This window comes from Pongo pygmaeus, chromosome 2 (assembly GCF_028885625.2).
Source record: "Pongo pygmaeus isolate AG05252 chromosome 2, NHGRI_mPonPyg2-v2.0_pri, whole genome shotgun sequence".
In the NCBI taxonomy this organism is placed as follows: Eukaryota; Metazoa; Chordata; class Mammalia; order Primates; family Hominidae; genus Pongo; species Pongo pygmaeus.
Window position 1 is genome coordinate 102,113,149 of NC_085930.1, and position 15,245 is coordinate 102,128,393.

The 15,245-nt window shown below is 43.4% G+C and overlaps 1 protein-coding gene across 11 annotated transcripts in view; it reads left to right on the plus strand.

The window, feature by feature from the left end:
* Positions 1 to 15,245, plus strand: part of DCAF1 (DDB1 and CUL4 associated factor 1) — a 107,767-nt gene that overhangs the window by 26,935 nt on the left and 65,587 nt on the right. For 10 of the 11 annotated variants that reach the window (XR_010125726.1, XR_010125727.1, XM_054483622.1 and 7 more), the window contains 3 exons: positions 5,162 to 5,238; positions 9,280 to 9,353; positions 12,958 to 13,071. Coding sequence is in view for 9 of the 11 variants with exons in the window: in XM_054483622.1 (XP_054339597.1) it covers positions 5,162 to 5,238; positions 9,280 to 9,353; positions 12,958 to 13,071 (265 nt within the window). In the remaining 2 variants the exon portion in view is untranslated. Of the gene's footprint in view, positions 1 to 4,325; positions 4,425 to 5,161; positions 5,239 to 9,279; positions 9,354 to 12,957; positions 13,072 to 15,245 lie in introns of those variants that run through there. The other variant, XM_054483628.2, reaches the window with a different exon arrangement.

The following is a 15,245-nucleotide window of genomic DNA, read 5'->3' on the forward strand; positions in this document are numbered from 1 at the left end:
CCCAGTTTTTATGATGCCAATTACTCTTGGAAAATGAGAAGACTAAACAGAAGGAAAAAAACCCCACAATTAACACCTAAAGAGCTCTTGCTTGTCAGGTTTTATTCTAATTAACTTAAATCCAGGGAAACTCTGTAACGTAGAGACTATTATCTTGAGGCACAGAGAGGTTAAATAACTTACCCAGAGTGTCTCACACTGTGGAAGAGCTCAGATTTGAACCCTGAAAATCTGGCTCCAAAAGCCACCTTTTTTTTTTTTTTTTTTTTTTGAGACAGTCTCGCTCTGTCGCCCAGGCTGGAATGCAGTGGTGCAATCTCGGCTCACTGCAAGCTCCGCCTCCTGGGTTCACGCCATTCTCCTGCCTCAGCCTCCTGAGTAGCTGGGACTACAGGCGCCTGCCACCATGCCCAGCTAATTTTTTGTATGTTTAGTAGAGATGGGGTTTCGCCATGTTAGCCAGGATGGTCTTGATCTCCTGACCTCGTGATCTGCCCGCCTCAGCCTTTCAAAGTGCTGGGATTACAGGCGTAAGCCACCACGCCAGGCCCTGGAGTGCAGCAGTTTTATCATAGCTCACTGCAGCCTTGAATTACTGGGCTCAAGCCGTCTTCTTCCAGTCTCAGTCTCCTGAGTAGCAGGGACTACGGGATGTGTTGCCACCATGCCTGGCTAATTTTTTAATTTTTAGTAGAGATGGGGGGGATTTCACTATATTGCCCAGGCTGGTCTCTAACTCCTTAACTCTAGTGATTTTCCCACCTTGGCCTCCCAAAGTGCTGGGATTATAGGCATAAGCCACTGTGCCTGGCCCAGAGGCCATATTTTTAACTTCTCTGTTATATTTCTTAGTTTCAACTGAGGATACTAGTAGATCTTTTTGTTTGTTTTTTTTCTTTTTTGATACTAGTAGATCTTACAATATATAATTCTTAAGTATATTTTGTGAAGCTGAGGTGGAAGTATTGCTTGAGTCTAGGAGTTCAAGACCAGCCAGGGTAACATAGCAAGATGCTGTCTATATAAAAAATTAAAAAAATAGCCAGGTATAAGGCTGGGTGCAGTGGCTCACGCCTGTAATCCCAGCACTTTGGGGAGCCGAGGCAGGTGGATCATGAGGTCAGGAGTTAGAGACCAGCCTGACCAACATGGTGAAACCCCATCTCTACTAAAAATACAAAAGTTAGCCGGGCATGGTGGCATGTACCTGTAACCCCAGCTACTCAGGAGGCTAAGGTAGGAGAACTGCTTGAACCTGGGAGGCCGAGGTTGCAGTGAGCTGAGATTGCGCCACTGCACTCCAGCCTGGGCGACAGAGTGAGACTCCATCTCAAAAAAAAAAAAAAAGGCCAGGCATGCTGATTCACACCTGTAGTCCCACCTACTTGGGAAGCTGACGCAGGAGGATTGTTTGAGCTCAGGAGTTTGAGGCTGCAGTGAGGTACGATTGTGCTACTGCGCCACTGCAGTCCAGCCTGAGAGATAGTGAGACCCTGTCTCTTAAAAAAAAAAATAAAAAAATAAAAACCATCACCATCACCAACAAAAAAAATATGTATACATAACGTTATTTTGTGTAATTGCTCTTTGTGTTAAAGAGAGGTTTCAGAGTTTAGAGGGAAAGGAAGAAAAAGCAGAAATACTTTTGAAGCTTGATTAGAGTGGACCAGTAATTTTTGCAGAGAGCTTAACTCTTTTATATTTATTTAGTTATTTTTTTGCGACAGAGTTTTGCTCTTGTTGGCCAGGCTGGAGTGCAATGGCACGATCTTGGCTCACCGCAACCTCCACCTCCTGAGTTCAAGCGATTCTCCTGCCTCAGCCTCCTGAGTAGCTGGAATTACAGGCATGCACCACCATGCCCAGCTAATTTTTTGTATTTTTAGCAGAGACGGGGTTTCTCCATGTTGGTCAGGCTGATCTCTAACTCCCAACCTCAGGTGATCTGCCCGCCTCAGCCTCCCAAAGTGCTGGGATTACAGGCGTGAGCCACAGCACCGGCCAAGAGAGTTTAATTCTTAAGACTAGAAAGGGCCGGACGTGGTGGCTCACACCTGTAATCCCAGCACTTTGGGAAACCGAGGTGGGCGGATCACCTGAGGTCAGGAGTTTGAGATCAGCCTGACTAACATGGCAAAACCCTGTCTCTACCAAAAAAAAAAAACAAAAATTAGCTGGGCGTGGTGGCACATGCCTGTAATCCCAGCTACTCGGGAGGCTGAGGCAGGAGAATCTCCTGAACCTGGGAGGCAGAGGTTGCAGTGAGCCGACATTGCGCCATTGCACTCCAGCCTGGGTGACAGAGCGAGACTCCATCTCAAAAAAAAAGACTAGCAAGGCTGGGTGTGGCAGCTCAATGCCTGTAATCCCAGAACTTTGGTAGGCCAAGGTGGGCTTGAGCCCAGGAGTTTGAGGTCAGCCTGGGGAGCAAATTCCGCATCTACAAAACATATTTAAAGTTAGCCGGGCGTGGTGGTGTTCCTGTAGTCCCAGTTATTCAGGAGTCTGAGGTGGGAGGATCACTTGAGCCTAATATGTTGAGGCTTCAGTGAGCCCTGAGTCGTGTTGCTGCACTCCAGCCTGAGCAACAGAGTGAGACCCTGTTTTTTTTTTTCTGGTTTTTGGTTTTTGGTTTTGTTTTTTTTTTGAGATGGAGTCTCATTCTATCGCCCATGCTAGACCCTGTTTCTTAAAAAAAAAAAAAAAAAAAGACTAGAAAGTATAGTGTCCTGGAAATAAGCACATAGGAGAGTTTGACTTAGGACAGAACATGTTAGATGGAGCGTATGATAGTCTTGTATTGGCTTGTCATTATTATAAAGTGTCAGTCTTAGGGCACCGAAATAGTAATTTTTCTTGTTTTTTTTTTTTTTTTTTTTTTTGAGGTGGAGTTTTGCTCTTGTTTCCCAAGCTGGAGTGCAATGGAGTGCAACCTCCGCCTCCTGGGTTCAAGCGATTCTCCTGCCTCAGCCTCCCGAGTAGCTGGGATTACAGGCATGTGGCACCATGCCCAGTTAATTTTGTATTTTTAGTAGAGATGGGGTTTCTCCATGTTGGTCAGGCTGGTCTCGAACTCCCGACCTCAGGTGATTGGCCCACCTTGGCCTCCCAAAGTGTTGGGATTACAGGCGTGAGCCACTGTGCCCAGCCATTTTTCTTGTTTTATAAATAATGCATGAATAGCCGGGCCTGGTGGCTCATGCCTGTAATCCCAGCACTTTTAGGAGGCTGAGGCGGGCAGATCCCCTGAGGTCAGGAGTTCGAGACCAGCCTGACCAACATGGAGAAACCCCATCTCTACTAAAAATACAAAAATTAGCTGGGTATGGTGGTGCATGCCTGTAATTCCAGCTACTCAAGAGGCTGAGGCAGGAGAATCGCTTGAACCTGAGAGACGGAAGTTGCGGTGAGCTGAGATAGCGCCATTGCACTCCAGCCTGGGCAACGAGTGAAACTCCATCTCAAAAAAAAAAAAAAAAAAAAGCATGAATAAAACAGAACTTTTCATACATTCAGCAACATGGATGACTCTCAAAGCATGCTAGGTGAAAGTTAGATGTAAAAAGATTATATATGGTTCAATTTATGTGAAAGTCTGGAACAAGCCAGACACAGTGTTGCGTGCCTGTAGACCCAGCTACTTGGGAGGCTGAGGCAGGAGGATTGCTTGAGGCCAAGAGTTTGAAGCTGTAGTGTGCTATGTTTATGCTTGTAAATAGCCACTAGACTCCAGCCTAGGCAACATAGCAAGACCCCATCTCTACAAAAAAAAAAAGAAAACAAATTCTGGATCAGGCAGAACTCACCTGTAGTGAGAGAAAGCGGATGAATGGTTACTTGGGGCAGGGGTGGAGGCTTAGATGGTGGGAAGAATGTTACCAGCTGAGGTAATAGCACTGTAACCCTGAAACAGGAGTGAAATTGGGCTCTTTGAAGAACAGTGACTGAAGGTTAATGCAGGAGGGTGGAGGAGTGGAAGAAGTGGTCAGGAAGCAGCAGGCAGAAGCCAGATAATTGCAGGCCATAGTAGTACTTGGATTTAATTCAGGGTATTGTGATAAGTCATTGGAAGTTGGAGAATGAATTGCATCAGATCAGACATGGAAGCAGGAAGTAAGGAGACTGGTAAAAAGACCATTGGAAGTAATCCACGTAGTTGATGGTGGTGGTCTGGATGAGGATAGGAGTGGTCAAGAATTAGAGAAGTGATGTGAGTCAGGAAGTACCTTGTAGTAGAGCTAACAGAAATTGTTGTGGGAGAGGGAGGAGAAAAGGAAGATTTTTTTTTTTTTGAGACAGAGTTTCGCTCTTGTTGCCCAGGCTGGAGTGCAGTGGCACAATCTCTTGCCTCACCGCAACCTCCGCCTCCCAGGTTCAAGCGATTCTCCTGCCTCACTCAGCCGCCCTAGTAGCTGGGATTACAGGTATGTGCCACCACGCCCAGCTAATTTTGTATTTTTAGTAGAGATGGTGTTTCTCCATGTTGTTCAGGCTGGTCTCGAACTCCCAACCTCAGGTGATCCTCCTGCCTTGGCCTCCCAAAGTGCTAGGATTACAGGCGTGAGCCATCACACCTGGCAAGAAAGGGAGATTTTAAAGATGATTCCTACATTTTTGGCTTCTGAGGTGAAGGTAATGTTATTTTTTGAGGCAGGGAAAGTTTATATAAGAATGAGTTTGGGGGCCGGGTGTGGTGGCTCACGCCTGTCATCCCAGCAGTTTGGGAGGCCGAGGTGGGTGGATCATGAGGTCAGGAGATCGAGACCATCCTGGCTAACATGGTGAAACCCCATCTCTACTAAAAGTACAAAAGTTAGCCAGGCATGGTGGTGGGTGCCTGTAGTCCCAGCTATGTGGGATGCTGAGGCAGGAGAATGGCATGAACTCGGGAGGCAGAGCTTGCAGTGAGCCGAGATCACACCACTGCACTCCAGCCTGGGCGACAGAGCGAGACTCTGTCAAAAAAAAAAAAAGAAGAATGAGTTTGGGAGAGGAAACTGTTTTATGAGATAATTGCTTAGATTTCTATGTACATCAGAAGAAATAGTCTTTTTCTAACTTTGCTTTTATTTTCCACCTTGACTGTTGAATTGACTGTTGTAGGTGGTGGTCCATTTTTTTATGCTTGTCCAGAGTTGACCCCTTGTTCCCTTTGTGCTAGGATGTCTCAACTGATTGAAAAAGAAACTGAAGAGTATCGTAAAGGGGATCCAGACCCATTTGATGATCGACATCCTGGTAAGACTTGTGCTCTTAAGTGTGGGTCTTTTTTTTTTCTTTTAAGACACGTTTATTAAAGCAAGGGTCTTTTTTTTCTTTTTTAAAAATGAAAAATTGCTTATGGGAAAATTTTTGAATTGAAATAGCATCTTCTGTGGTAAGTTTTAAGACCTTTTATTTGTTAAAATGTTGCTCAAGGTGGAGCCAGTGAGGAAAAATAAATTTCTGGAAAAGATTGGAAATATTTTTGATATTTGCCAATCAAATATCACATAACTAACCTAAAGGAACAAAAGTAGGTGTACTTTAGTTAACTCAGTTGATATGATGACAAAGAATTAAAAAGAAAAATGGTCTTCCTTTCAGACTTTTTCTTTTTTGGAGACGGGTACTCACTCTGTTACCCAGGTTGCAGTGCAGTGGCATGATCATAGCTCACTGCAGCCTGGATCTCCTGGCTCAAACGATCCTCCCACCTCAGCCTCTTGAGTAGCTGGGACTACAGGCGTGTGCCATCATGCCTGGCTGACTTTTAGTTTTTATTTTTTTGTAGAGATGGGGTCTTGCTTTGCTGCGCAAGTTGGTCTTGAACTCCTGGACACAAGCTATCCTCCTGCCTGGGCCTCCCAAAGTGCTGGGATTATAGGCATGAGCCACTGTGCCCAAGCAACTTTTTTAAACCATAAAAACAAAAGGTGTTCTTCTCTGTGCCTTCATCTTTCTAATAATAATTATCCTTTTAATAATTATCCTTTTACTGTTGGGGAAATATAGTTGAGAAAGCATTCAGTGTCCTGCTTTTAGTTAGGAAGTTGGTATTTGGAACCTTGACGCTTATGTCTGCTTTGGTGTCTTGAGAACTAAAGTATGCCTTCTCGTGTTAATTTGGTTTATTTTGGGCTTATTTATTTATTTATTTATTTATTTTTTGAGGTGGCATCTTGCTCTGTCACCCAGCTGGGAGTGCAATGGCACGATCTTGGCTCACTGCAACCACTGCTTCTTGGGTTCAAGCAATTTTTGTGCCTCAGTGTCCCAAGTAGCTGGGATTACAAGCATGCACCATCACAGTCGGCTAAATTTTGCATTTTTAATAGAGAAGGAGTTTCACCATGTTGGCCAAGCTGGTCTTGAACTCCTGACCTCAAGTGATCCACCCGCCTCCATCTCCCAAAGTGCTGAGATTACAGGCTTGAGCCACCGAGCCTGGCCAATTTTGGGCTAATTAAAGCCATGATAGCACCTGCTTTGGTATGGAATTTGCTACAGTGGTACAGAATTATGAGGGACTTGAGACTGCCATTTTATGTTTACTATAAGGTAGATCACCAGTGGGCAAATCTGAAGTCGTGCATGGGCCCATAGTGCATATAAGCGTGATAGCCTGAAGCAGTCCTTTGTGGAGAGGAGTCTGAAATTTTGGCCTGGCGCAGTGGCTCACGCCTGTAATCCCAGCACTTTGGGAGGCCAAGGCAGGAGGATCACCTGAGGTTGGGAGTTTGCGACCAGCCTGACTAACATGGAAAAACCCCGTCTGTACTAAATACACAAAATTAGCCAGACATGGTGGCACATGCCTGTAATCCCAGCTACTCAGGAGGCTGAGGCAGGAGAATCGCTTGAACCCAGAAGGCAGAGGTTGCGGTGAGCCAACATCATGCCATTGAACTCTAGCCTGGGCAACAAGAGCAAAACTCTGTCTCAAAAAAAAAGAAAAAGAAAATTTGTGTGTGGAAAGAGAGTGTGAATGAGTGGGAGTTATAAAAATAAAGACATTGTATATTCACCTGAATGTTCCAGGGTTTACTGCTATTTCTTATCCTTTTGTTTTCACATGTAAGCTAGGCATTTCAAATTGAGAGTCTAGTTGCTTATGTGATGTTATCTGCTGCTGTTGTCCTGGCCATCCCTACTTATGACTACAGAGGAATATTCACCATTTAACCCACATCTTCAATAACTCAAATCAGAGCATGAAGAAGTATGAAAGTGAATGTGAAATCAGAAATTAAGTTAATGCATAGGATTATGAAAAGCATTAAAAGATAGATGATCATGCCGAGTGTCATTGCCTGGAAATGGATTAAATGGCAATGAGGAAGAAGGGAGAGACAGAGAAAGATATGCCATTTTTCAGTGGAGCTTACAAAGCAATTTTTTCCTCTTAATGTTAAGCAATATTTGTCAGTGGCATTATTTCTTTTATTAAAAATAAGGATTTCAGTTTCATGATTTATAAACAGCTAACATTAGGTAACTACGGTCCTTGTTTGTTTTTGTGATACTTTTCTCTAATGTTTCTTTTTGTGAATTACTTTGAGATACTAATTAACAGCTTGGTAAAAACCATACTAGCAGCTCACATCTTGTCTTCATTCTCTATTGTATGTTTTGACTAAATTTGTCTCTCTAAATGCTCTGAAAGGAAATGAAATAAAATAGAGGTTTCTGTTTTGAAAACAAACAAGGCCGCGCGCGATGGCTCATACCTGTAATCCCAGCACTTTGGGAGGCTGAGGCGGGCACATCACCTGAGGTCAGGAGTTCGAGACCAGCTTGGCCAACATGGTGAAACCCCGACTCTACTAAAAATACAAAAATTAGCTGAGCATGGTGGCAGGCACCTGTAATCCCAGCTACTCGGGAGGCTGAGGCAGGTGAATTGCTTGAATTTAGGAGGTGGAGGTTGCAGTGAGCCAAGATTGAGCCACTGTACTCCAGCCTTGGCGACAGAGCAAGACTCCGTCTCAAAATACAACAACAAACCAATAATTCTCCCTTCCAGCAACTAATTCTTTTATCATTAGGCTATGCATTGAGTTGATCCTAGGCTCCTGGCCTCCTTTCTTTCCACAAGAGCTAAGTTAAGATGGCCAAGGTTATTGTGTCTTTAGGGTTAGTGATTGCTTGGTGGAATTCACCCCCGTCACCCTAACCCAGGGTGTCCTTACATGTTTGAGGATGCATCTCTGTTGCTGTTGTCATTGTAGTGGAAGGAGAGGTTGGACTTGGAGCCAGTCTTCTCCAGGCCACCCATCAATAGAAGCATGCTTCCTACCTTTTTATGGATGGGGAGTCAGAAGTTTTCTCTCTCTTAGGTTCCTTTATGATTCTTTTGTAGACCTTGTATACTCTTGGTGATGCTCGTCTGGATCTAGTGCTCATTTGTTTAATTCAGCAGTGCTGTATAGGCAGTATGCTAGGAGATGGGAAGGCTAGAGAGCAGTGTCTCAAGTTTTTACATTGTTATTTTTAAAGCATGTTTCTTTATATATATATATATTTTTATTATACTTTAAGTTCTAGGGTACATGTGCACCAAGTGCAGGTTTGTTACATATGTACACATGTGCCATGTTGGTGTGCTGCACCCATTAACTCGTCATTTACATTAGGTATATCTCCTAATGCTATCCCTCTCCCCTCCCCCCACCCCACAACAGGCCCCGGTGTGTGATGTTCCCCTTCCTGTGTCCGAGTGTTCTCATTGTTCAATTCCCACCTATGAGTGAGAACAGGTGTTTGGTTTTTTGTCCTTGCAATAGTTTGCTGAGAATGATGGTTTCCAGCTTTATCCATGTCCCTTTTTATTTTTATTTTTTTCGAGATGGAGTCTTCCTCTGTCACCCAGGCTGGATTGCAGTGGTGCAATCTTGGCTCACTGCAACCTCCACCTCCTGGGTTCAAGCAATTCTCCTGCCTCAGCCTCCTGAGTAGATGGGATTACAGGTGCCCGCCACTGCACCTGGCTAATTTTTGTATTTTTAGTAGAGACGGGATTTCACCATGTTGGCCAGGCTGGTCTCAAACTCCTGACCTCGTGATCTGCCCGCCTCGGCCTCCCAAAGTGCTGGGATTACAGGCATGGGCCACTGTGCCTGGCCTAAAGCATGTTTCTTATGTAATCTAATTTAGCACAATAATCTTTTGTTTCTAATTATTTTTGCTGGCATTTTATTAGTGCTTATAACAACCCAGGTGCCTTTCCAGAGGTCTAAGTTGATTGACTGGGATGACTTACTCATTCCTTTGTTTGTTCCTCCCCTCTTCTCTTGGTAGGTCGAGCTGATCCAGAGTGTATGCTGGGCCACTTGCTGAGAATACTCTTCAAGAATGATGATTTCATGAATGCAGTAGGTTTGCTTCTTACTTTTCTCCAGTGATTATCATCTGTAGATGCTGTATCTTTATTGTTTTTTCGTGAATAGTTTGCCTTCTCCTAAGGCCTTGACAAAGTTGGGAGTAGAGTTTTTTGCCAAAGTCCTGGTTGTGGCCATAATGCTTTCTCTTTGGTATGTACTTTGATATTGGTGAGGCCTCCCAAGGTATCTACGCTCATTCTTGGGCAAAATGATTTTGAATTTGAGACTATAGGGGCCCTCTTTAGTTTTTCAATGGAAAAATAAGAGTGATGCATACAGCATGATTCTTCACTGACACTGTGGGGTATGCACTGGGCATGTAGAGGGATAGAAAGGTGCTTTCTCTCTATCTTGAGGAGGATTTGAGGAGTAAATAAGAATATACATATTTTACTCAGCTCCTGAACATAGTAATTGCTCAACAAATTGTGGCTGATAGCTTTGTTTTTGGAGGTGGGATGGCATGATGCTTGAGAACGTGGGCTTTGGGGATACATGTTTTGGATTTAAATCCAGCTCCATAGTTCACTGACAGACTTAAGCCTCTTCAAGCTTTATTTTCTCCCTGCCTTCTTTTTCTTTTCTTCCTTTTGAGACAGGGTCTGGCTCTGTCACTTAGGCTGGAATGCAGTGGCACAATCTTGGCTCACTGCAACCTCTGCTTTCCGGGCTCAGGTGATTCTCCTGCCTCAGCCTCCCAAGTAGCTGGGACCACAGGCGCCTGCCAACCACACCTGGCTTATTTTTTTGTATGTTTAGTAGAGATGGGCTTTCACCATGTTGGCCAGGCTAGTCTCAAACTCCTGACCTCAAGTTATCCACCCACCTTGGCCTCCCAAAGTGCTGGGATTACAGACGTGAACCACTGTGCCCAGCCGCAGCCTTATTTTTCTAGTCTATAAAATAGAGTTAATAGCATTTAAAACCTTTTTTGTAATCCTTGAATGAAATTAAGCATGAAGGTGCTTGGCAGAGAGCCTGGCACACGATGAAGGCCCAGTAGGTATTAGCTATTATTATCATTTATTTATTTGCTTATTTATTTTTTGAGACAGAATTTTGCTTTTGTTGCCCAGGCTGGAGTGCAGTGGTGCGAACTCGGCTCACTGCAACCTCTGCCTCCTGGGTTCAAGTGATTCTCCTGACTCAGCCTCCCAAGTAGCTGGGACTACAAGGGATGCACCACCACGCCAGGCTAATTTTTGTATTTTTAGTAGAGACAGGGTTTCTCCATGTTGGTCAGGCTGGTCTCAAACTCCTGACTTCGGGTGATCCACCTGCCTCAGCCTCCCAAAGTGCTGGGTTTATGGGCATGAGCCACTGCACCCAGCCAGTGTTAGCTATTATTATCTGTATTATGTTGACTCCTAGATTTATTTCTGTATCACCAATGTCTCTTTCTTAGTTTCAGATCACTTCCAACTGTCTTCTAGACATTTCCTTCTGGGTATCTCCCATATACACCTTGAATTTTACGTGTCTGACCATTTGCTCCATAATCTATTTCTCTTGTTCTCTAGCTCAGTAACGATGTCCTTGTCTAGTCAGCTAGAAAGTGTCCTTTACGCCTGCAAGCTCTCTTATACAGTGAACTTACAGATGTTGTTATTCCCTTCACCTTAAACTTCACAAATCCCTCCAGTTCTGTTCTTGTCACCAGACCCCAGTTTAGCTAGATCACCGTTTAGCCAACGATTTCTCACTTGGTTACTGAAATAACATCTTCACTGGTTTCTTCTTGTCTTGTCCTCCTCTAATTCATTCTTCACTTTATAGCCCAGAAATTATGGTACCCTCTTGCTTAAAATCCATTAATGGCTTTCTGTTACCTTCAGGACAAATTTTACGTTTCTTAGTTTGGTATAAAAACCAAATCTGTCTCTGAACTTTGTTCTCTACAGTTTCAGTTCTTGCCTTCTGGCCCTCCTCTCCTCCAACGTTTCCTTAGATACTTCCTTCTTGTCTTTTACATCCTGGCTTGGAATCCCTTCTTCTCTTAAGCCTTCTCTGATTCTTCTGCAGGGGTCTTGTGCCCTCCTAGGGGCTTTGGTAGCATCCTTTACTCATGGTATTACTTGTTTTCCTAACCGTCACCTCTATTGAATTACACATCTTTTTTTTTTTTTTTTTAAGACGGGATCTCGCTCTGAGTGCATTAGTACGATCACTCACTGCAGCCTTGACCTCCCATGCTCAAGGATTCTCCTGCCTCAGCCTCCTGAGTAGCTGAGACCACAGGCATGTGCCACCATGCCTGGCTAATTTTTTGATTTTTTTGTAGAGACAAGATTTCACTGGGTTGCCCAGGCTGGTCTTAAACTCCTGGGCTCAAGCGATCCTCAGATTTTGGCCACCCAATGTGCTGGGATTACAGGGGTGAGCCACCACACCCAGCCTGGATAATGAATCTTGGGATGGTGGGACTGTGTCAATAATTATTTACTGTTATATGCCCAGCACAGAACATAGTACCGCTTAGTATTAGAGATTCAGCAAATATTAAATAAGTGCCAAATGGAGACTTTTATTAATACATATTATTATATGTATTAATTATATATATAATTTATTATAAAATTTGAGCTTTTCATTAACCATTGTCAAGAATATGGGGCTCATATTGCCCTGCTTATGCATTTAAAAAAGTGTATATGCAGTGGTGTGGGGGCCAGATGTAATGGCTCATGCCTATAATCCCAGTACTTTGGGAGGCTGAGGTGGGAGGATCACCTGAGGCCAGGAGTTAGAGGCTAGCTCAGGCAACATAATGAGGCCCCGTCTCTACTAAAAATTTAAAAAATTAGATGGACATGGTGGTGTGCACCTGTGGTCCCAGCTACTTGGGAGGCTGAAGCTGGAGGATCACTTGAGACTGGGAGGTCGAGACTGCAGTGAGCCATGCTTGTGCCACTGCATTCCAGCCTGAGTGACAGAGTGAGACCCTGTCCATAAAAAAATCATTAAAAATAAAGTGTATATGGAAGGGGATAGGTTTATTTGTGGCATTTTTTGTTGTTGTTGTTGTCGTTGTTGTTGTTGATTTTTTGGAGACAGGGCCTCACTGTTGCCCAGGCCTGAGTGCAGTGGTGATTAGGGTTCACTTCCCCCTTGACTTCCTGGGCTCTGGGCATCCTCCCACCTCAGCCTCCCATGTAGCTGGGACTACAGGCATGTGCCACCATGCTTGGCTAATTTTTGTATTTTTGGTAGAGATGGGGTTTTGCCATGTTGTCCAGGCTGGTTTCAAACTCCTGAGCTCAAGTTATCCCCCTGCCTTGGCTTCCCAAAGTGCTGGGATTACAAGTGTGCATCACTGGCATCAGCGTTTGAGGTTTAATTTCTATGATTGCTGAGTTGTTTTGGGGGGATTTGGCTTTAAAGCTGCAGAAGAAATTATGTGTGGTATCATAATGGCTCAGCAGGATCATAAGTGTTTATAATAATTAAAAGTTTAATTAGTAAAAGTTTAATTAGTTACATACAGTCTTCTTTCATACCCGTTAAGAAAGTAATGGGAATATGTTGAGGTTTTTAGATGTCCTTAATTTGACTGGGTTGAATTTTAGATGAACAATATTTCTTTTTTTCTTTACAGCTGGTGAATGCATACGTGATGACAAGCCGAGAGCCCCCTTTAAACACTGCAGCTTGCAGACTCCTACTAGACATCATGCCAGGGCTGGAAACTGCTGTTGTCTTTCAAGAAAAGGTACTTAGTGAAAAGTAAAGTCAGAATTTTATTTTGTAATTGAATTATGATGTATTTGATTTGCCTTCGTGGTTAAAATCATTGTTATAGTTTTTATTATTCATACAGTAATATATGTTATAAAAATCTAAGAAATCCTGACAGGCAATAATAAAATTATTTATTTTTTATTATCATTTTTTAAATTGAGATGGGGTCTTGCTGTATTGCCCAGTGAGCAGCTGGGTTCAAGTGATCCTTCTACTTTAGCATTTCAGGTTGCTGGGATTATAGTCGTGAGCCTCTGTGCCCAGCCAAAAATTTAAAAATAGTTATTTTGACAAATGCTTGTTGCTTGGGTGCTATAGTTTTTTTTTTTTTTTTTTTTGAGGTGGTGTCTTGCTTTGTCACCCATGCTGGAGTGCAATGGCACGATTTCAGCTCACTACAACCTCTGCCTCCCAGGCTCAAGTGAGTCTCCTGCCTCAGCCTCCCAAGTAGCTGGGATTACAGGTGCCCACCACCATGTCCACTTAATTTTTGTAATTTTAGTAGAGATGGGATTTCACCATGTTGGCCAGGCTGGCCTCGAACTCTTGACCTCAGGTGATCCACCTGCCTCGGCCTCCCAAAGTGCTGGGATTACAGGCGTCAGCCGTCACACCCAGCCAGTATTTTTAATTTTATTTTGTTTATTTATTTATTTATTTATTTTGACACTGTCTTGCTCTGCTGCCCAGGCTGGAATGCAGTGGTGCAGTCTCAGCTCACTGCAACTTCCTCCTGGGTTCAAGCAATTCTTGTGTCTCAGCCTCCTGGGTACCTGGGATTACAGGTGTATGCAACCATGCCTGGCTAATTTTTGTATTTTTAGTAGAGACAGCGTTCCACCATGTTGGCCAGGCTGGTCTCAAACTCCTGACCCAAGTGTTCCACCCTCCTTGGCCTCCCAGAGTGCTGGGATTACAGGTGTGAACTGCCGCACCTGGCCATTATAGAATTTTTTTAAATCTTGAGATTATATGTTGTATGGGGTTTTTTTTTCTCTTTTTTCTTTTTTTTTTAAATTTTATTATTATTATACTTTAAGTTTTAGGGTACATGTGCACAACGTGCAGGTTTGTTACATAGGTATACATGTGCCGTGTTGGTGTGCTGCACCCATTAACTCGACATTTAGCATTAGGTATATCTCCTAATGCTATCCCTCCCCGCTTCCGCCACCCCACAACAGTTCCCAGTGTGTGGTGTTCCCCTTCCTGTGTCCATGTGTTCTCATTGTTCAATTCCCACCTATGAGTGAGAACATGCGGTGTTTGGTTTTTTGTTCTTGCGATAGTTTGCTGAGAATGATGGTTTGCAGTTTCATCCATGTCCCTACAAAGGACATGAACTCATCATTTTTTATGGCTGCATAGTGTTCCATGGTGTATATGTGCCACATTTTCTTAATCCAGTCTATCGTTGTTGGACATTTAGGTTGGTTCCAAGTCTTTGCTATTGTAAATAGTGCCGCAGTAAACATACGTGTGCATGTGTCTTTATAGCAGCATGATTTATAATCCTTTGGGTATATACTCGGTAATGGGATGGCTGGGTCAAATGGTATTTCTAGTTCTAGATCCCTGAGGAATTGCCACACTGACTTCCATAATGGTTGAACTAGTTTACAATCCCACCAACAGTGTAAAAGTGTTCCTATTTCTCCACATCCTCTCCAGCACCTGTTGTTTCTTGACTTTTAATGATCGCCATTCTAACTGGTGTGAGATGATATCTCATTGTGGTTTTGATTTGCATTTCTCTGATGGCCAGTGATGATGAGCATTTTTTCGTGTGCTTTTTGGCTGCATAAATGTCTTCTTTTGAGAAGTGTCTGTTCGTATCCTTTGCCCACTTTTTGATGGGGTTTTTTGTTTTTTTCTTGTAAATTTGTTTGAGTTCATTGTAGATTCTGGATATTAGCCCTTTGTCAGATGAGTAGGTTCCAAAAATTTTCTCCCATTCTGTAGGTTGCCTGTTCACTCTGATGGTAGTTTCTTTTGCTGTGCAGAAGAAACTAGTTTAATTAGATCCCATTTGTCCATTTTGGCTTTTGTTGCCATTGCTTTTGGTGTTTTAGTCATGAAGTCCTTGCCCATGCCTGTGTCCTGAATGGTATTGCCTAGGTTTTCTTCTAGGGATTTTATGGTTTT